We start from the raw sequence: 21,655 nt of genomic DNA, 5'->3' as shown, positions 1-21,655 counted from the left end.
TCCATTTAGGTGGATGAAATCAGTTTGCTAATGAGCCAGAACAACCAACCACAGGGACATTCAACAAGGCTCCTGGTGAAATTGTTTGTTTCAGCCAATGACAAGTTCAGATTGTTATCCAACTGAATTTAAACACAGAAATTAGCCACCTAACACAGCCATTAAGTTGTCCCCATGAAAGAACTCCATTCAAAAAAGTTTGATCTAACCACAAAACATAGTCTGCTCCAAATACCAGTTGGTTCACATGTAGATTGATTTCTTTAAAGGATGCATTTATACTGGAATTATTTTTTAAGTTTCCAGTTTGGAAGAGAAGCAATAAATAAATTAAATTAAATTAAGCACATCATGCAACTTGATGTTGTGGAGCTGCCCTACAGAGGATGTTGAGGAAATAAATTGCCATGTTATTGTTTATCAGAAATTTCAAATTTGATTTCCTGGAGTCTCCAATCATACGTCTAGATTTACACTCACTCATGGTTCAAAGCTTTCCAAATCTGTAACCGCACGGGTCTGGCAGCACAGGAACGCCCTCTGAATGAGCATTGTGTGCACAGCACCAGAAATTTGCTAAGACATGTGATATTTTAGACCATGCTTTGTCTTTCCTCCTGTGCCATTATTTTGCCAGAGTTTTGGCATCTCAGCTTGTACTCTGGCTTAGATAAATACATCTAACTATCCAACAGAAACTGAGTTTTTAGAAAGTTGGGGTCAGCCTGTACATAAACAAACTGTACAGATCAATGTAATATTCTTGGTACAGTGTGAGAGGTCAGGCAAAAAGCTCCCTTAGAGACAATACAGTTATCAAAATAGTCAAGCCACTCAGTCAAATAAAAAAAAATCAAACCTGTCGGTTGTCGTTACTTTGACAGGTACAACTCTCTTTGCTACTGCTTTTGAGCAGTCTAATAAAACATCTTTGCTTTGCTTGATTTTAGATTACAAAAACGTGAGGAAAATCTATTTTTCTGAGATGATTTTTAAGAGACAGAGGTAAGATGGTATTGACAAAGGGCAACAAGCACCACTGTGTATTACTGAGTAGTACAAAACAAATCATTTTCTCTAAATACTGTACCTCTTCTTCCACACATATTGTCCCAGAATTTCCCAATTCTGAATGTTTTATGACATTGACAAGTGTTCAATTCAGTAATATAAGTGAATAATCTTATTTGCCCATTTTTTTGTAATTTAAAAAGCTTTATAAAAACTGCACAACTTTAAAAATTGATTGGTTTAAACTCTCAAAGGTGAACTTTTCAATGATTACAACTTTGAATGTGAAATCAGCCCCAGTCTTGAAACAATTATATGACAATTGTTGCCATTTTCGTTCACCTTGAAATATAAAGAATGTGTTTTAAAATGAAGAAAATAAGAATTGAATACATTTATATTATTGGACTATTCTAACGTGAGGTATCTTTATACATTACATTAAGTCATCTTCTGATTGGGTGCTCAGCTCTTATTGATGCTCCTCTGCAGGAAGCAAACAGAAGCGATAGAGGAACTGAGTCTCAGAGGAGAAAATAAAACGGATGAACCCAGAAGAAGTGTTGCTTAGAGGGTGGCCTGATCTGGTTGTATTGTACATTTTGCTACAACTGTCTAATTTACTAATATAATATTACTGTAATATTTTAATTTAGTTTTACTCTCGTCCTCAGGTGTTAGTCCAACATCACATATTTAACTTTCTTCAAGAAAATTTAGTTATTCTGTATCCAACCAGATTCCAAAGTGGGAAATCATCAAAACATACAGTGAACTGAGGCAGAACCAATACAAAACTATCTTTTTTAAATCAACAGTTAAATCAACAGTGATGGGAAGAGATATAGAAAAGCTATGAAGTAATTCATCCTTGCAATTTAGTTTCCTTTTGTAATTACTCTAACATTAAAACCATCATCCAAGATTCTCTGAAATCCCAATATGATCCCTGGTACCGAGACTCTTCTCGGTTTTCCTTTGCAATTCAACAAATTGCCCTCAGGATCTGACAAACTGTGTAGTTTTGACAAGGTGTTACGAGAACAGAGGCATTCTAATCTAGACAGACTCTTATCAGAGTTCTGTCACAATCTGGGCTGACGGTTCGTTGTTGTGGAATCTATTATTAGCCTTGCTAGGTTCATTGTGAGGGTCCAGCTGAATCAGAACCCTGAGTGCCCCACATGATGCTCCTGATCACTTGATGTGGGCTGACATCAACACTCTTACTCTCACTCACGTCCTATAGAGAAGATCAAGCTGAGGCTCTTCCTGTAGCCGTGTCTCCTCTCTTTACTCACGGTTTGTCTCGCTCAAATCAAAATTTCATTTCTCTTCTTCATTGCCTTCTGTTTTTTACTTATTATTACAGGCAATGATGGATACAAGAAACGAGCCCTTTTTATTCTCTGTTCCCACCTATCAATTTCACTAACCCTCATACTTATCACACTAAAAGGCTAAAGCTGTCAAGGCCGTCTAAGTCTTATACTGCTCACCCATATTAAGCCGCCGTCTCACAGATCTTGATTTCTTGCTCCAAATAGGCTATCATATACCTTCACGAGATGACTAAATGCTTTAAATTTTATATTTTTCATTTTCTTTCTAACAAGAATAGAAAGGTAAAAAAAAATTAAAATAAAATCATATTCTATAAGGACAAGACAAATATAGGGAAAATTATTTGCATACATGACAAATTAAAGATGATTTAATCATGTTTAAGGTACTATTAATTTACAGAAGTATTTTTAACCATATAATGTCAGTGACTTATTATGCATTTATAGGCTATTCAATGAGTCATATGATAATGAAACACATAAAATTTAAAGCTGTATTCAACCTATTTGCTTCATCTTTCCTACTGTTTACAAGCCGTCCCCCACGACCTTCATTTCCCAAAGATATATATATATAAAAAAACACTTAACGAAAATTAAAGATGTGTTATATAGACCCACACAGAACCAAGAAAACACCAAAAAGTGCTCCTTATTTTCAGAGTTTCTATCATGTCTCCTCTTCAAATAAATGACCAAGTGCAAACACTCGCCCAAAATTAAGACCCCTTGTTTTAAACCACAAAAACAGTTGAACTCTGAGCCTTGCAAATGTCGTCCATCAGCGTCCACCAGCTCTCCTGGAGCCGAGGGTCACTTTATGCGTTGCAAAACGTCACTAATTTACTTTCAGTATTCATTGAAACACCTTCACTGCCCACTAATGCTTGCAAATCAGCTTCAAAGACTGTATGAAGCCAAAGCTCCCTCAGCCATGTGGTGCACCTGAGAGCATGACTTTGATTCCTCACCAAGGTGGTGTTTGTGCTGCTCTGTAGCATCACTGCAGCAGATGTGCTGCTAATGAATACGCTTTGTTTACTTGTGTGTGGTGGGTGTTTATCAGAAAATGCACCATCTTTTTCACAAATACCCAGTTCGGTAAGATGCACAAGCGACCGAGGACCCACATGTTTTTGTTGGTTTGCATGATGCCGCTCAAGTGAGTCTAATTAACAACAGAACGGTTCCTGGACAATTAACTCCTGTAACAATCAAATTCAGATTTATTCACGGTTAAAGTCTGCATTAAGAAGTACTATTTCCCTTGTGTGTAATTACAGTTACATGTCATGGACTAGGAAAGCCTTTAATGCGTTATATAGTTATGTGTTTGCCATGCAATTATGGAAACAAAGAGGGCAGAACTTTAGCTGTCATGGTTTTGTTCATATAGAAAAGGCTAAGATATTCCCTTTCTAATCTGTAAAAATTAAATAGTGGAAATTAACATTAATAACATGCCTGGGAAAATATAAATACACTTTATATTTCACTTGGTTTAGCCTAATCAATAGCAGGATTTACACATTCATGTGATCTGTTGCACTGTCATTTTAAGTGAAATTGAGAAATATAATTCAAAGAAAAACTTAAATGAGTCATATTCATTTGGAGCAATTTAGATTAAACCAGTTTACACAGACACAATTCACTAATTCCTTCTCTGCACATGGGATTGGTTTATAATGCTGCAGATAAAAGGATGGTGTTGATGGAACTGCACTGACAATGGAGCGATAAAAGATATTAAGTGCATTGGCTGGAATTAAAGAAAGAAAGAAAAAAATCAAGAAATGTAAACTTGACCCCAACCAGCAAAAAGAAAATGAAACAAATACTATTATGACTACTACTGCCACTACTACGAATAATAATAATAATTCTAATAATAGTATTAATAGTAATAAAAATTACCGTTGACAGCACTGAGCTCCGCTGATATCCCAAATGCTCATCCTCTGAGCAGCTTTATTCCCTCTCAGTTCAGGTCGCTGCGCTGTAATCCAACTTTCAACAGAGATTCTGGAGCGCCTCGGGAAGAAGTTCAGTTCTCCGACCTGTCGGCGACACCGCGAAACACCGTCGGTCTGCGGCGTGAAACGAAACTCCTGAAGGAGTAAAAGGAAATGAAACACTTTGTGTTTGCGTGCGGTGGGCGCTGGTGGCCGTGTGTGTGTTTCCGCGTGTGCGTGTGTGTGCGTGTTGCAGCCGCTCCGCTCCTTGTAGCCGCGTGACGCAACTGGACGCCGGGGGGGAGGAGGAGGGCGCGCGTGTCGCCTTGGTCTCGATGAGACGAAAGATGGACGCAAAGCGCTTCTGACCAATTATATTTATTAAAAGTGTGAAGAAGGTGCTCACAGGACTTGTGCAGCTTGTTTTTATTGATGTAGACTTCTCTTGTTTTTAGTATTCACCTGTCAAAACATTTTCAACTTTGAAAACAATATTTTAATAATTGGATGTATTTTTCCTATTCAGTAGCTTTACTTGAGGGGGGGGGGGGGGGGGGGGGGGGGGGGGGGGTTCATAATTGCCGCTTAAGACATCACCAGTGTCATGTGTTCACTTCTTTTTTATAAGATTTTCACATTTACGGCAGGGATGCGGTGGAATCTGGGAAAGAGGGCGGAGCTTAAAGCAATCAGGGATAATTGGTTGTCGTCTGCTGAGATGTGTTTATGCACAAACCAAAGTTCAAACACAAAGAAAGGTCACACTATGATGGGGCTTTTTTTGCACACAAGATAAACATTACTTAGTTGAGATATATATACTAAAAACAATCAGAGAATATCCGCATTTGCCATAAATAAATAAACCTTTCGTTTAAATGTAAGCAATTATGGGAGACTACTGGTGGTCTGGGGGCTCTAAGATATGACTGGGCTGGTTCATCATAAGAAAGCTTAAAGTAATAAAGCCAAAATCGCAAAGGAAATGTTGCTTCAGGAAATTTTTCTTCTTTTTTTTTGTAACTGCAGCACTAGCAAGAGGAACAGGAGCTTCAGGTTAAAAAGAGAAACAAGATGCACCATCACGGAGTTTAATTTTATTAAAACATAATAAAATAAATTAAACTGCAATATGCTAGTATTTAAAACCAAAAGAGAGAACAAAGTACTATACTGTTCATAAGAAATCAGTTTACCTGGAAAGCACTAATTAAAATATTCTTATACTGATTTTTGTTTGCTGCTGGAAGACTAAACAGTTAAATAAGAAGTTTTATTTATATAATTCCTTTCACAGATATATGTCACAAAAAGTGATTTAAAAGACAAAAAAACCCAGAAACGATATAGAGATCAAATATCAGAAGCAATTTTAAAATAGGAAAAATATCTTTGAATGTCTTCAGCTGCTTTTAATTGAGTCAAGGCTTTCAACAAAACAGATGAAGCTCATTCAACAGTTGAGGTGCAAAAGCCTGGAAAAACCAATCTGCTTGAAGTTTTATAGCTGGTCCTCAGGACGAGCAGATTTTGGTTTGAAGGTAAGATGGGAAGGAGTTTGATCATGAAGATCTCAGAAAGTTAAAATCAGGATTTAAAAATAATTCCAAAATGAATATGTATCAAACTCCAAAAACGTTACAACAGAGATAATATTCCTTAAACAATGATGACATTGCAGGGGTTGTTTCAAGTGAAGTTCAAATGACATTGACTGCTTGAAAAATGACCAATGCTCAACACTCTGTTCTCCTTTCAGCTGTAATTTCTCTAAAAATTTGTGAATTTTTTTCTCGGAGTCAAAGCAATATAAATTGGCTTGCTGAGCAGACCTGAGCCTGTTATTTCTTGTGTGTGTCTCTCTGGCGGTCTCTTTATTCTAAATAAAACCCAAATTTGATGTGATCACCGTGGAGACGCCAAGCTGAAATGATATATGTTTACTTTGAGGATTCCTCCTCTCACACTATCTCTTTTTGGGCAGCTAATCAATCACCTGGTTGACAGTTTTGCAGAGTGTGCAGAGATAAGTGCTTTCCAGATGCCCCGCACGCTGTCAGCATTGTTTTAAATCCTTGGGAAAATCTTGTTGAACAACACTAGACAACAAAGGTGTTTCTCTTGCATTTTATTAACATCAATCAATCACCTTCATCACCGGTTATCACATCTTTTTGTGAAGAAATCACCCCCTAGCAGCAGATTTCTTCTGATAGTGGCAGGGACTGTTTGAGCAAAACAGTTTTTCTTGCAAAACACACTATTGAACAAACTACATACTGTGAACTTTGCCCATAAATAGAGTTCAAGGACCTTCTGTGTCAATAAGCTGCATACAGCTGAAGCAACGTATTCTCTGTGAAAAATATACTGAAACACATGTTTTAAACTATTTTCTTATGTATTAATCTTTCCTTTCCTGTTAAATACAAATTGTTTTGATAATCATACATGTCCTCTTTCTTTTCAAATGTGTAATAGTCATTCATTTTCGCTTAAAGTGCTGCTAATGAAGAAACCAGTGGCAGCAGACAGGGTCAGCAGGTCAAATACCTCCACGTACTCATATTTTTATCAGTCGCGTGCTGCAACAGCTGCTGCTGCCGAAAATGCTGAGCTTTGAGCCGGGTTGCAAACTGGCCAGCAGCAGCCCCTGGATGTGACTTTTGCCCTCTTCATCTGAAACAAAAGATGAACAAGGATAACTCAGCGGTGATGCAAGAACCGCTCCGAGCTCCTGTGGGCCGTGGTCATAGACAATACTACGGTCTAATAGTCAGGCATCTTTACTTCCACACCGAAATGCTGAAACGCATTTTCATCAGGTGCAGCCCCTCCTCCACATCTCAGCCTCTCGCCGCCCTGAGGCAGAGTATGTGAGGTTTTCAGCAGCAGATTGAACCTTTTATAAGAGCTGCATGACTCTGCGTATCAAAGCATCTCGCTTTTCTGATCATATCTTGCATGTGTAGATTATCCACTACACTGATGAATTTTAAATTTGTTTTTCATTCCTTAACGGGGTTCATCGAGCTACACAAAAGAAAAAGACATTGAATGCTGTAGCATTTCTGACTGAAGCAAAAAACTTAATATTGTATCAACCAAAAGCAAGAGGAATGATTTCTATATTAGGTGTGGAAAGAATATTTAGCCTAAAAGAGGTAAAGATTCTCACAACACACCTGTATTAGGTATGCAGTGACAACCGCGTGTTGTGAGACCGACACAGTTCACAGTTCAGTTGGACGGGGAAGCCACAAAAGATCATTGCTAAAAAAATACTGTTCATAGAGTACTATAATGGGAAGTTCAGTGGAAGGAAAAAGTGTTTAAGAGCCAATAAATTATTATAAGTAAGTATTGTATCCAAACAACCCCTTCCCAGTCCAGAGACAACATCAGACGCATCTTACCTGGAGTACAGAAAAACACGACTGGACTGCTTTTAAATCAACGTAGATTCTTAGTTTATTTTATTTTAAAAGTTTAGGTTCCAGAATCTGGAAGAATAGCAAAGAGGCACAAAATCCAAGTTGCAGCTTTCACTGTCAGTGATGATTTTCATAGCTATGACTGCTGTTGTTGGTCCACCGTGTTTTATCAAGTCCAAAGTCAGCACAGCTGTCTAGCAAGAAAGCTTTATGTAAATCTAGCAGGACCTGGCAACCCTTCAGACCACCAAAAGTACCAGCACCTGGTTTAGTGACCATGATATCACTGTGTGCAATCTCTCCTAACTTAAGCTCCATAGAAAATGTATGGAGGATTGCCAAGAGGGAGATGAGAGACGCCAGACCAAACAATCCAGACGAACTGAAAACGTCTCTTAAAGCAACCTGCTTCAAAAACAATTAGTCATATTAATTAACTTTTCAGTGATATTCTAATTAATTGAGATGCACTTGTGCAACAATTGGTTTAGGATTTTATTTACTGGTTAGAATAGCTCATATGAGAAAGTTAACTGGTAACATTTAGACAAATATATTATAGACTATAAATAAAGTTATTCTCACTTCCCACCTTTTCTTTCTCTAATCCCACTGGTCTCACCAAGATGTTGTCTAAATTTACTCTGCATTTAATATAGTTACTGTAAATGTTTCCAAAATTAAGATTTAAAGCGAGCGATTACCCTTCTGTAAAAGCATGAACACGTTTAGTCGGTCGCCTTCACGGTTTCCAAGTAGCAACAGCAACTGCTAGCAGATCCCAGACGCCACACTTCACACCACCACTTGAAAACAAAAATAAATTCACAGTGTTTGCTTACACCTCATTTACATTTGTCCACCGCTGTCAAGACAAATTTATGTTCAGATGCTCTCGCAGCCAATTGATTACTTCATCCACAGAGTTGGGAAAATTTTAGTCAGCAATGAGGTGAAAAAGCATCCAGAAAGAAAGAGAAACTGGAAGAACTAATGGACAGATGAGAGTGCTTTGTGTGTCAGGGTTAGATGTATTCTGGCCTTAGGTCTGCCAGTCCCCTCAGAGAAAGGTCTGTGTTTTTTTTCCCGATTTTGAACATGCTCTTTGAGTCTGGCCATGGCACTGGCATTTGATCAGGCCTTATTTTCCCCATGGCAACATGAGTTCATGGCGCTGCAACACATAAATGTTCTCTCATAGCTTGGAAGGGAATTAGACGCTTTCAAAAGATGTTGGTTTTAGTTGTGGCTCACATTTGCATTTCTCACATGCTGATTTTACCGTAAACACAGAGAACCGTTCTGAGCTGCTTCACAAGAAATGAGGTATTTGAGTGCTACAGTAAAAGCAAAATGTCTTGTTTTTGTAGGTGATTGGGTTTGAGTGTGTCAGATCTGCTTGTCACTCTGTAAATACTTCATTCAAAACTGTCTGAGGGAAAATCTCCTGCATGCATCTTTAAACAGTTTTACCCAGTCTGACTTCAGGAGTGAAATAAAAGCTTCTGAGATGTAGCCAGGAAACAGATGTGTTTCTTTCTTAGCAGCGAGGGTTGAATTCCCTAACAAGGCGACATGGAGCACAAACACTCAGTGTGTTTCCATTGAAGCATTTCTGTGCTGTCATGTGATTCTCCCCACCCCTGAGTGTTCGCCGGCCAAATCCCCATCAGTGACGCTGTCAGGGTGTATCAGAAAGGAGCTGATAGATGTACGGTCATGTTGACGGGCTATCAGCTGTGCTTCTCGCCTTGCCGCCCCTGACAGCCGGCTGGCAGGAGAGTGATTCTCCCTGGAGAGTCGTCTTCGTAGAATAATGTTATCACAAGTCAAGTTTACCTCCGTGAGGTCAAATTAAAACCCCGCATCTTGGAAATGTGAAAGAGCTTTCATGATTGATGGAGAGGCTTAATGCAAATGTTTAGTGGCAACATGAGCAATTTATAAAACAATGGGATGTTGTCTGCATTCTTGTTAAGCATCTCAAATTGTAATTGTATCATAAATCAATAAATTTTACACTATACATAATGTTCAAATATTATTATATATGAAATGTTTTATGTTTGAGAGAAAATCTTTTAATTAAAATATGATGACGCATTAGACACATTTTTGTAGAACAGTATTGGCTACTTTTTTTAGCACTGGGTGTAAAAGCTGCTTAAAAAAACATTTCTAAGAATTAATTTAACCTATTTACATTAGCTTACACTGAATGTTTTGAAAAATAGTGTCAATTTGAGTGGATTTATTAAGTGGGGAAACAATCTCATGTTCAGAGATGATTGTTTTCTGTAGGATTTAGGCCTGGGCAAAAGAAAATGAAGGAAGACTGGTTTTGTCTCTGGTAAACAACTTTCATGTTCATTTAGCTACATGCATTCGATCAAAATCTTGTTGAGATTATTAAATGCTTTCATTTGTTTTGCTTTATAGTTTTAAAATATTGCTAATGGGATCAATAAATGCAAAAACAAAGCTCAATGATTTTAACCTGGGTTTTTAGTTCCTGGCTATACAAATGTTTCTTAATTTAGGGTTAAAGTCTGTTTTGTTTTCAATGTTGGTTCATGGAAAACATTTAGCTCTGCTGGCTTCAAATCGTTGCTCTCATTTTAAATATTGATAAGTAGTGATCGATCTTCTCGATTCCGGGTTATTATCTATTGAATTCTCAGTAATCCTATTCTTGTTACTGTGCGGGGGCTTCTTAAGAAATCTGGTTGAAATCGTAGTTTGACTTTACCTTGTTTGCTCACCTTGTTTCCGCAAGCATTCAAGGCTTTATTTATTGTTATTATTATAATGCAGAAAAAATAAAATTTTCTTCTCAGCTGTTACTCATGTTAACAAGCACCCTATGATCTATACATGGCATTAAAAGACATTTTCTTTGTGTTTTTTGTTCTGCACGCTCTTGGGAAGCTCTCGCAGTGTGTATAATTATTCTGAGAACAGCAGCAGGTGTTTATTCCTCTGAACTATGGAGGCACAATAGACCCCAGAAGCTTGTGTCACAGAGTTGGACCCTGGCCCTGAGTGTAAAAATAGCCATCCGACCCACAGTGTTATCTCTTCATTCCCACAACTATTGGCACTCTCTTTTACTCCCACTTAAGCCACGACAAATGCGCTGCCCATCCAGCAGTGCTCATAATTAAAATCTCTGTTGCTATGCAAGGGCAGTGATAAGTTCAAATCGAACTCAGATTTGCTTTCAAAAGTAGAAAAGCTCCATGCGCCCCAGCTTATTCCAAGGAGAGATGATTTCTAGTGTATTTGATTACTAATATGTTTTTTTAGATTTGGATTTCTGTCAAGTTAGGGAAAGAAGCAGGAGGAGTTTTGTTCCAAATCTAATTTTCCTCACTTCACTTTGACAAAGCAAGTCACAGATAGGCAGCAAAATATCAATAGTGGAGTCTAAAGTGCTCATAGCTTTTTATAGACCAGTGTTTCTTAATTCAGGCCCTGCATATTTTGGATGTGTTTCTGTTCTAGCACACCTGATTCAAATGATTGCATGACCTCCTCTGCATGCCATCAAGTGCTGAAGAGGCCTGTTAATCACACACTTATTCAAGTCAGGTGTGAGGCAGAAGGGAAACACCATAAACATGCACCGCACTATTGAGAAACACTGCTATAGATAGATGCCAAAAAAGGTAAAATATGCCCTACTTTCATATTTGTTGGGGTTTGTTAGTTTTGGAAATCTGTTCAGAAAATCTTCAAATACAATTTTATATGTTCAATTACTGTTCAACGTTTTATCTGGGATCCCAAATTAACATCTAAAAATAGATACAAGCATATTGAAAATGCATTGGCAATGTTGAAATATCAGCAGTAATAAGTATTAACATCGAAATTAGTTCTGTTTTGGGCTTTTGGCTGATAGTGATGATGAACACATAATTCAAATAGATGTAAAAAGTATGAGAAATTATATTAAAATGATCATTAAAGGGAAATTAATCACCATCAAAGTTCTGTCTCCCAAGTAAGATCTAAGACATTGCAATTCAGATTGATAAATCCCAACAACAGACTTTGCAAAAGAAAGCTGTAAGCTTCCATGTAAAAAGCATCTCTGGTGTCTAAAAGCATTAACATAGACAAATTTGCTAGAATAAAAAGGCATTTTCTTCCCATTTTATTCTAGCATCTTTTTTCTACTGATAATGTAAAACGTTTCAGTTCAGAGACGTGCTTTAAAACCTGATTGAAAAACGTTCTTAATAACATTACCTATAAATGACTGGTGCTGAATAAAGATGGTTTTAGTTGGAAGAATACAAAACTAATTTATTGGTGTCCCCTTTTAATAATGATTTTCCGTTATGGGTACCTTAATTCAGCTGATGACTGAGCAGGTGAAAAGCAGAAAAAAAATATTTTAAAAACCCTTGTAAACTTTAATTCACAAGATTTTTTTAAACAAACCCTTACTAGTCAGTGCAGTCATTCAGGAGAAACCGAAGACGGTGAATTTTGGGTTAAATATCCAATTTCAACTTGAGTTGAAACAGAGATACCAGGTATTGGCAGAAACCTGATTTGCCTGCTGAACTTATGTATTTTCTCCAGATCACCTGCACATTACAGACAGCACAAATCAAATAATGCCGAGGCAGAGCTGCCTGCATTATTATTTTTATGAAAGTTGTGCCTCTTCATACGTCACTGTCAAAATTCAGGCAGTCTGATTTTGTTTTTTTAATCACTTTCAAACACTCAGTTTTCATTCCGTTACTGAATCAAATAAAGAGACTCATCCTGTCGCTGTGGCTTGCATGCATAGGAAAACACGCAAATGCTTCATGACATCATGTTGCTTCATTTCATAATTAACTTCATTAAGAAGCAAATGCGAAATGAAACTTGTTTGTTTAATCGCCTGAAGACAGGCAAACCATAATTATGGTGATTACCGCACACTTAAAATGGCATAATTGTAATAATTAGTGAAGTGGGAGCTCAACCCCATGTCCCATTTTTTTGTTTGTTTGTTTTTACAGCAAAGCATTAGCTTAATTTCACCTGTTATTGTTGCACATCTTACAAAATGTATTCTTTAAATGGTGACCTTTGCACTAATGGCAAAACATAAACAAATTCTGCAAAGTCAATGGAAAAAAAATGTGATGTAAATGCAAATTGATTAGTATTTTCCCAAAGCTATTATTATGTGTCATCAAATGTCATGAACAAAACACGGACTAATGATGTCATTTCCCCCGTCTCATTCTCTCCTTCTTCGTGTGCTTTATGCTTTTCTGCATTGGCAGGATTATTTGATCTGATAATGGCGAAACCAGATGGTTAGAGAGGTTTGTACCTTTCCTTTTCTAATATTTGCTGCCTTCCTATCAACCTTCCTTTTTGCACGTAAGCTTTCCTTCGGAGGCAAATATCTGCCAAGCTCCAAAGTCGAAAACTGCTGGAGAATTCCTCACAGAAATGTTGTTACCCCAGTATGAGATTATTTAACTTCTACTGCTCTGTTTATGTCCATCTGCTTTTAATTTCTCTCACCATGTGATCTCAATAAACATTTGTCAACACACACGGACGCTCCAGAGATGAGCAGAAGAGCAGTTGGTAGGATCCTTACCAGAACCTACCAATCTGGTAACCAATTAATAGATCGGTTTTATTAACAAAGCACTAAAACCATCGTACATGTGTTGTAAAAAAAAAAAAAAAAGAAAGAAAATGATTTTTATCCTAATTCCAAGTTTTGTGCTAAGGTACTGTTGCACCTCGTTCTCCTGTTATACCACTAGTGTTAACGTCACATGTGAATGCAAACACACAAGTGGGTGGGTGAAGCTGTGTGACGTTCATCCTGACAGGGCTGGAAGCTAATCTCTGCTGCAAATTGTCTCAAGTGTTTTTGCCCATCTATGTCCACAGCAGACAAACGGGTATTCAATCAGTCATCAGGATGATAATTGAAATGTTCAGCTTGCAAACTTTTGAACATGTTTGCAGCTTTAGACACATTATAATAAATTAAATTAACCTATATTGTCTCATTCGGAACCAAAGAACTTTCTGTGTGGCTTTCCGCTGTGTGTGGGTGGTTTCTGCGCACTGTCACTAACAACTTGTAATATAATTTTGGCATCGGCATCTGGACAGCCTGAAGAGAAATACATGCAAAAGTTTGATTCTGTTTTATCCCACGTAATGTCGCCTTGCAGAATTAATGAAAACATTTATGCATCTGAGACAAGGGTGAGATAAACATGCGACTTTTTATTTGTATAAAATATGGCTCAACTTACAGAGTGCTGGGCCACCCTAAATAACAATTTCTTTTTATTGAAATCTAAAAGAGATAGATTTTCTGATTTGATCTGATGAACTTCTTCACATTTTATTAACATTTGAAGGTTTTTATTTAATATTTACATAACCTCAAAGTGTTATTGGTTCCAGCAAGGCAGCATTTATGTTGAGGGGGAGGCCAGAAGAATATGGGGTAAATATTTAAATTGGAGAGAGACAGATGGATGCAAACAAAAAGCAGAAGGAAACTGAAGGAAATTGTTTTAGAATGCACTTATTGTATAATAAAAACAAGAGGACAGATGGAAGACAGGGTGTATAATTTGACAAGATTTGACAAAAAAAAAATTGTGCTTTGTTTGACAGTTCGGAACTACATCCTTATGTTACATTTCTTTCTTTCTCTTATTTTTTTTAATGGAAAAGGAGGAGCTAGATCACAGATTCTAAATCCAAGACCATTTGTAGATTATATGCATCATATATCACATTAAAAATTGTAAAAGTGTCCTTTTAGAAGTGATTATAAAATCCATGTGAAATACAGTACACTACTGCCTCCTCAGGCACAACAGAGCCAGTGCAACTAATTCACACTGGTTTCTGTACATCTCTCTGGTGTGATTTACACATTAGTGCAACAATCATCGTGGGTTTTGTCTCATCTCCCCACATGGGAACAGAACATTGGGTCCTGCTTACCTACACAGTGCCTCAAATGCAATTAGCCACTCTCAGAAACAATCACTTCTAATACCCACTGACACACAAATCTCCAATTCCTTTTATTCCATCCCTTTAATCGACTCTGCAGAGACGGCCTTTGTGACCTGTTTTTTTTTTAAGTCTCCGCATCCTCTTTTGGATGCATGACCGGGACGTGGAGATGTTCTAAAACCATCTGTGCCTTTGAACTAAATGTCTCTAGTAATAGAGGGGTAAAACCAAACAGATTCATCTCTGTGAAATTTAGAGGGCTGATCTTTTCAAAGTCCATATATTCAAATAGGAAGGGAGGATGCAAAAGCATGCATTGCACAGCAAACCCCTTGATAAAATTAGCAGAAAATGTTTAAAAATTTAAATCAAGACAGAGACACGGCAACATCTGCGCTGTAGATAAATGTGTCACACGGGTGTAAAATGATAACCATCATTTGACACACAAAGAACTTTCCCACATAAAAAAAAAATCGAAAGCACTCAACTGAAGAGGTCCATATTTTCTCTTGATATCTAAATGTTCCTCCCTCACTGGTTGGCGTCAAAGAGATGACACACCAGACAACAGATATATGAGCGCCTTTGGACAACACCCTGCATCAATCGTAGGAGTCAAGATAGAAGAACATACCAAACCGGTGAGTATAAACTCTGAAGTCTAACAATTACGTACATATTTTTTCAATGGCTGTGTCATAAAAAGTGTCTGAAGAAGTACACTAAACCTGAGTTTGAGAATCGATTTATTCTAGCCGTTAAAGGTTGACTTTATTTACTAGAATTTATGAGAATAAGTACATTTAATTTTCTTTTGGGATCAGTAAAGTATTTTATTTTCATTATATGCTGGAAAAAGGGAAGATGAGTAAAGTTTGTAGGTCTAACTTACAAAAGTAAATTTTTTTACTTCAATGTGGATTTCAACTTTTGTTCTTCTATATAAAGGACTGTTAGTTTCAGTATCAAGACAAAGTGTGCGTAAAGTTGATGCATGCTCAAATACATATTACAGTACAATTAATGAATATTATTTTAAATTGTTTGCCCCTTGACTGACTGGCAACCTGTTCAAGGCGTACCCTGCCTCTCGCCCTATAGGTATAGACGATGGATGGTTATTTAAAATCATTTTTTATGACAGAAAACCTTTCAGTCGCAAACATTAAACACATTTTTTACAAAGTTTACTTTCATAACTTGATAGCACAAACTTTACCCCTTATAAGTCAGGCACACAAGTAATTAAATTATATGCAAATGGTTCGATTCACTTTTTCAACAACTCCAAAATTGCAAATTTACTCATGCTGTAGACGAACAAACAGCCAATCTTTTAGATTGTGCTTTGTTTATTTCACTGTCAAAAGATGTGCTTGAAGAAAAAAAAACAATTGACTTTGGTTGTAATCTCAAAGGAAAAGCTTATTGGTTAAAAACTTCAGTCCTCTGCAGGTGTGATTAATCCCACAGGAGTGTGACTGGCCTGAGGTGAGGCCTGTAGCAGAGGGAGGTTGGAAACATCATTCGCAGGGGGGCTGGGGCTAAAAAAGGTCTACAATAAAGAAGATCAGTCCCCTTGATGGCAAGGAATAATCACAGGCTGGTCTCAGTGGTCCATAGCTGGAGGCAGCTCAGGTGTAATGACTATAAGAGAGTGTTTAAGTTTCAGATTGTGTGCAGAGCAATAATCAGAGCAGCAGCAAATAGTTTTCTAGCTTTAAATACAATCTGCAGAGAAGATTGTGTTCCTACTTCCAGGAAAATATACAGAGATTGCAGCCAACACCTATGTGACCCTCATATATTAAATCAGCGTTTCATCATTCAAATGTATTACATTTATTTCCCATTGTAGCATTCTTTGTTCAGAAATAGCTTTAGAAACAATTGCATGTAGCAACTGACCTTTAAAAAGCTCTACAATATCTATGATCATTTATTGTCAGCGCGCAAAGTATGACCTTTGCTGTTTAAAACTGAGAGTTGATGCTCTTTTATTCTCCTATGAAAGGACGAAGGAGTCTCTGAAGTGTCTTAGACATCTTCTCGTTCAGGGAGTCGTGTTTCCCGGAGGAGAGCCCACACAGACACAATAACAAAATAACAGCCTGAGGAGAGGTCCTGTTGGTGTTTGTAACATGTTTTTACTGTCTAACAGCTGCCTCTGCAGCCACTTTGTTCCTGCTGAGATTCGACTGCTCAGAGATCACAACCCACGGGGACTAATAAAGAACTCCAAACTGTCTGATGTGACAGTTTGGAGTTTTGCTCAGTTGGGAAAAGGCTAAGAGAATGAAACAAATCATCAAGATAACTGGGCTTTCATGGAAAAATTATTTCTCGCTGTTGTTGTATAAGTTGGATAACAACCACGACTTTTGTTCCGTTCTCTCTTTCAGAGTTCTTGCGTTTGCTGGTCAGCATGGACAGATACTTCTTGCCACTTAACTCAACCTCTGTTTCTGCACAAGTCCCTCACAACACCACAGTTAATGTCAACGCCACTGTTAAACATTTTAGCGTGTTTGATGGCTGTGAGAGGTACTTTGAGGGAGTTCTGTTTGACCTTACCGTACAAATCATCAATGTGATCGTGGGAATACCTGCCAACTTGCTTGTCATTGCAATTCTTGTCCACAATCGCAAAGAACCGTCCACTTCAGACCTGTTCCTGGGTTGCTTGGCCTTCATGGATGCCTACTTTGGCACCATGACCCCCCTCAACTTTTTAAATCTTTACATCTGGCATAGCAAAGAGGTCTGGGCAGCTGTTAAGTTTTCCTTCGGTGTTAAAGACACGAGCGGCCCACTGTTTCTTTCTTGCATCTGCCTGGATCGATTTGTGGCAGTGCTCTTTCCGATCACATTTGGGCAGCTTAAACCCATCAAATACAGATTAAACCTCACACTGCTGGTACTCTGTCTCACCTTTGCCTACTCTACAGCCAAGATGGTGGGCGGTTTTCCTAACTTCGAGAAGGTGTTCACCGGCGAGGTCCTTGCAACTTTTACCTGGATGGTGGTCTGTAATGCCAGCATCTTATGGGTCCTGAAGAAATCTCGTGGCGCCGGGAAAGACGACATGCATCCCATGAAGAAGAAGGCTTTCAACATGGTGCTCTCCATCCTCCGTATCATTATTTTCAACTATTTGCCCCTTGTTGCACTGTTTCCGTTTGAAGATCATTACACCCCCGATGTGTTTCGTTGCTATGTGCAGCCCGTTGGCTTTGCTTTTCTAAACATTAGCAGCACTATCCAACCACTTGTCTACTTGTCCCGTCTGGAGAAGGTTCCTTTCCTTCCAGAAGCTTGCATTAAGAAGTTCACTTCCTGCATCACCACAGAAAAAAATAAAAATATATCCACACAAAAACCAACAGCTTAGATTTGTAAGACTACATTATGAAGACAAAATATACTGTAATGAAATAGACTGAAGGAGTTTTTTCCTCTAGAAATGTGTTTAGATCTAATGTTAATTTCATGCCAAGTAAATAAAAGCAGTTTTGAGAAAACGTGTAATGATATAATAATAGTTTGTCCATTTCAGCTTGATATTGTAACAACCTCATTATGACATGAAATGTAGTGGCATGTAATAACTTTTACTCACAAGTCAATTGTTTGGGTTTGGCGCCCTCTTGTGTATAAAAATAAACCATAAAAAAGAAATGATGTCATTTAAAATATGAAGTTTTGTCAAACTTTCCTTTGCTATGCCATTGTGTTTTGTGCAACAACGATATGTTTTGGTCTACAGTAGATGTAACATTCCATTCAGTCACCTGAACAGAAATTAAACACTTTGTTTTGTTTTGGGGGTTTTTTGTATGTGAATTTGTCTTTATCTTTATCATATTCACTGAGCTAATCCCAAACATGTACATCTCACAACAAAAAATAGGACAAATCAGCCAAGATCTTCACAAAGAATCTTTACTACTTGTGACAAACACAACAAGGCAGCAACAAAATTACACAGAGGGGGAAAATACATCACTACAGTATTTTCTATTACTGTCCTATGAGCAAAACAAAAAAACACAGGCCGATCTTCTAAAGAACATATCAGATAAAATGACACTGTTCACGTATTTTAATATTTGGCTCAGCTTGTGTTCCTAGAACTAAATCAGGAGCCTAAACCCTTACAAAGAAAGAAAGAAAGAAAACCTACTTACTGACGCAGCACTGTGATAAGCACCTTCTCTGGCATTATTCTCAGAGGGTGACTACTCTGTGTATAAAAATATGGTAATAAAGGCTCTGTGAATGTCTGCGTGAAAGCATACAGGAGCGAATTGTCCACAGGGTCAAAAAATGACACTGTTCCCTTGTTGTAATCCAGTTGAACTTTGACCTGTTCGAGCTTAGTTGTAACAGTCAGCAGGGTGGGTGGCGAGCTCATTGCTCTGAGCTCTCCGTCCCGGAAGCACAAAGTCCAAAAGCCTTTTTCAGGCCGAGCTGCGACCTCAGCCTTCCTCGGCGCAGACAATGAGGCCACGCCCAGGAGCCAGTCTTGATTACTTCCTGTTTCCACAACCCAGTGGTGGCTTCCTGAGCCGAGCGAGGTCATTCCTACCACTTCTGCACTCACGTGGAAACGCTCAGGGTTGTCAGGGCAACATCTGGGCTGCTTTGAGTAGTGGAGGGAAGTGAGGTCTTCGGACAGGACGAGGCATGGGTGTGCTGTGTTTGGGTCTAAAGTTACAGAGGCTACAAAGCAGAAAATTAGCCAAAGAGTATTGGTCACCTACAAATCAGGTTTGCGTTGGACAATTCTTCTGCTATACAATTGTTAAATATACTTACTGTAGTCAATGTTGTCCAGTATTTTCTCCCAGACACTGTATTTCAGGTTAGAGAGGTGTTTTGTTGCATCTAACAGTAAACCCGACATGTCATCAAAATCATCCTCCATATCTTTATCGCTGTGATTAAAACAGAGTAATAATTACAACATACATGTATTTTATAACATTAATGTTTTAAAATATTAGCAACCTACCTTCCCTGAGTGGCTTTAAAATTCTGAAAGAAACAAAACAGCATTAAAGATAAGTGTGTTTTTAACCCTCAGGGGTATTGCTGCGTTGTGCATCTCGAACCTGTAATATAATCATATCGTCTTCTTTGAGCTGTGTTTTGATGGCAGACATGGTCTCAGTGACAGAAAGCATTTCTGCTGAAAGTTCATTCATTTTTTGTTTAATCGATTCAGTCTTCTCCTCTTCCTCCTTCTTCACAGCTTCTCTCCGGACCGATTCTTCATCACAAAGGGCTTGATGTAGCTGCTCAAACTGGTTTTTTATCTTGTTTTGAGTTGTCAGTGTCTGATACTGTCAGGAAGATTATCAGAAACACGTTTTAATGTTTTCTGTCTTCCTTATGGAAATAATTGTTGCTTCTGTTTAACCATGCATTACCTTAATGTATGCCAACATGTCAGCAGAGGTCCTGTGTTTTCTCTTGAGGTACTCCAGTTTGCTTTCCAAGCTTTTCAGCCTGAACTCCAGTTTGTTCTGGAAGCCAAACATGTCCAATCAGCAGACATCACATCGGGTGTTTTTGATCTTGTCTCTTTCTCTCACACGACGGTTGACAATCAAGACGGACTAGCAGAACCGCATTCTGTCAACAGCTCTCAAAAAGGCGGTTTATTTCCCTTACCTTGCAGCCCAGAAGTGCCTCTTCAACCGGGGAACAGTCATGATTTTTATGAAGTTTGGAAGTCTGGCACACCACACAGATGGGCTGTTCGTCAGCTAGACAAAACAACTTCAACTTCTCCCCGTGTAAGCTGCACCTCCCCTGCTCCTCCAGAGAGTTTTGCCTCCTCACCTGTTGAAGAGCTTCACAGACATTCTTCAGGGCTAAATTGGACAGAGGAGGGCATTTGGACGCTTTCCTTCTGCAAACTGGACATGCCCTTGCCCTTGTGTCCCAACATTTCTTCAAACAGCTCCTGCAGAAGCTGTGGCTGCACGACAGCAGAACAGGGTCCCTGAAGATATCACAGCACACTGGACATGTCAGATCCTCCTCTGGGAGAGACATGATCCTTACCTTACGAATGTCAAACACTCAGTATTAAAAAAGAAAGCTCTTTAGCGTTGGTTCCAACACACGCCGTCCTAGAGTCTCAGTTTGTGTTAACTGCAAGCTGACCTATTGTTCTTGATGAGAAGAGGCAAATGCTCCTGGTTTTCCTGTGCTTGGCCTCTGTGGGTGTAACATCAGTCATGCAGCAGTGTGAGAAAGCCCCGAATGTAGCATGGCTGGCAAACAGGAAATAAAGCCTCATTGGCCAGTTGAGAAGGAACTTAAAACTGGTTGGTAACTTTCTACAAGGCTGGAATGTGATCTTTCAGGACATAAATTTGAATGTTTCAGTTGCGACATCTGTGTTGACGGCTCAAAGCAGCACAACAAGCTGCTTTAAATGTTTAAAGCTCCTATTGCTGTAAACAATAGGAGCTCTAAACAATTTTCTCTGGCAAATGGCCATCAGATCAGAGGAAAGTGAGATATAAATAGTTCAACTATTTTTATGTATGAGCGAATTTAGTGGCTGCAGTTTTGTGTGTTTTGTGAATTTGGAAATTAATTGGCTTGAAATCTTAATTAAAACAATTTTCACATCACTGGCAAAATACGAGGTTTTCGTGGCGTTAAAAAAAACAAGATGAATACAACTTTTCCCACCTTTCTGGATAATTCAAGTTAAATTACGTATTTACAGAAAAACTTTTGATATTAAATAAAAATTTCAAAGTTGCAATTTCTTGGTTGCAACCTTAAACCAATACTTTATTAAAACATATTTGATTCTACCAGTGTAGCACATTAAATGGATACACTAAAATGGCAAGAGCTAAGCAAA

The 21,655-nt window shown here is 38.2% G+C and overlaps 3 protein-coding genes across 3 annotated transcripts in view; 1 reads left to right on the top strand and 2 right to left on the bottom strand.

Moving 5' to 3' along the window:
* The window catches only part of LOC102223200 (glucagon receptor), a 40,532-nt gene extending 35,978 nt beyond the window's left edge, over positions 1 to 4,554 (bottom strand). The window contains exon 1 of the mRNA XM_014469689.2: positions 4,275 to 4,554. The gene's annotated coding sequence lies outside the window, so the exon portion shown is untranslated. The remainder of the gene's footprint in view (positions 1 to 4,274) is intronic.
* A 10,606-nt stretch (positions 4,555 to 15,160) lies between these two features.
* Positions 15,161 to 18,157, top strand: LOC106699699 (G-protein coupled receptor 183-like). The gene is made up of 2 exons (XM_014469696.2): positions 15,161 to 15,407; positions 17,169 to 18,157. Exon 2 carries the CDS (start codon positions 17,192 to 17,194, stop codon positions 18,155 to 18,157), a length of 966 nt encoding a protein of 321 aa, XP_014325182.1. The 5' UTR covers positions 15,161 to 15,407; positions 17,169 to 17,191.
* A 535-nt stretch (positions 18,158 to 18,692) lies between these two features.
* On the bottom strand, positions 18,693 to 21,570 carry LOC102223464 (zinc-binding protein A33-like). The gene is made up of 6 exons (XM_014469692.2): positions 20,443 to 21,570; positions 20,199 to 20,294; positions 19,881 to 20,111; positions 19,781 to 19,803; positions 19,585 to 19,703; positions 18,693 to 19,488 (listed from the first exon to the last, which is right to left on the bottom strand). Exons 1-6 carry the CDS (start codon positions 20,827 to 20,829, stop codon positions 18,950 to 18,952), a joined length of 1,395 nt encoding a protein of 464 aa, XP_014325178.1. The 5' UTR covers positions 20,830 to 21,570; the 3' UTR covers positions 18,693 to 18,949.
* Between the last annotated feature and the right edge of the window lie 85 nt (positions 21,571 to 21,655).

This window comes from Xiphophorus maculatus, chromosome 16 (assembly GCF_002775205.1).
Source record: "Xiphophorus maculatus strain JP 163 A chromosome 16, X_maculatus-5.0-male, whole genome shotgun sequence".
Classification (NCBI taxonomy): domain Eukaryota; kingdom Metazoa; phylum Chordata; class Actinopteri; order Cyprinodontiformes; family Poeciliidae; genus Xiphophorus; species Xiphophorus maculatus.
The sequence above is the reverse complement of the archived record's forward strand: the minus strand, read 5'-3'. Positions and strand labels throughout refer to the sequence as shown.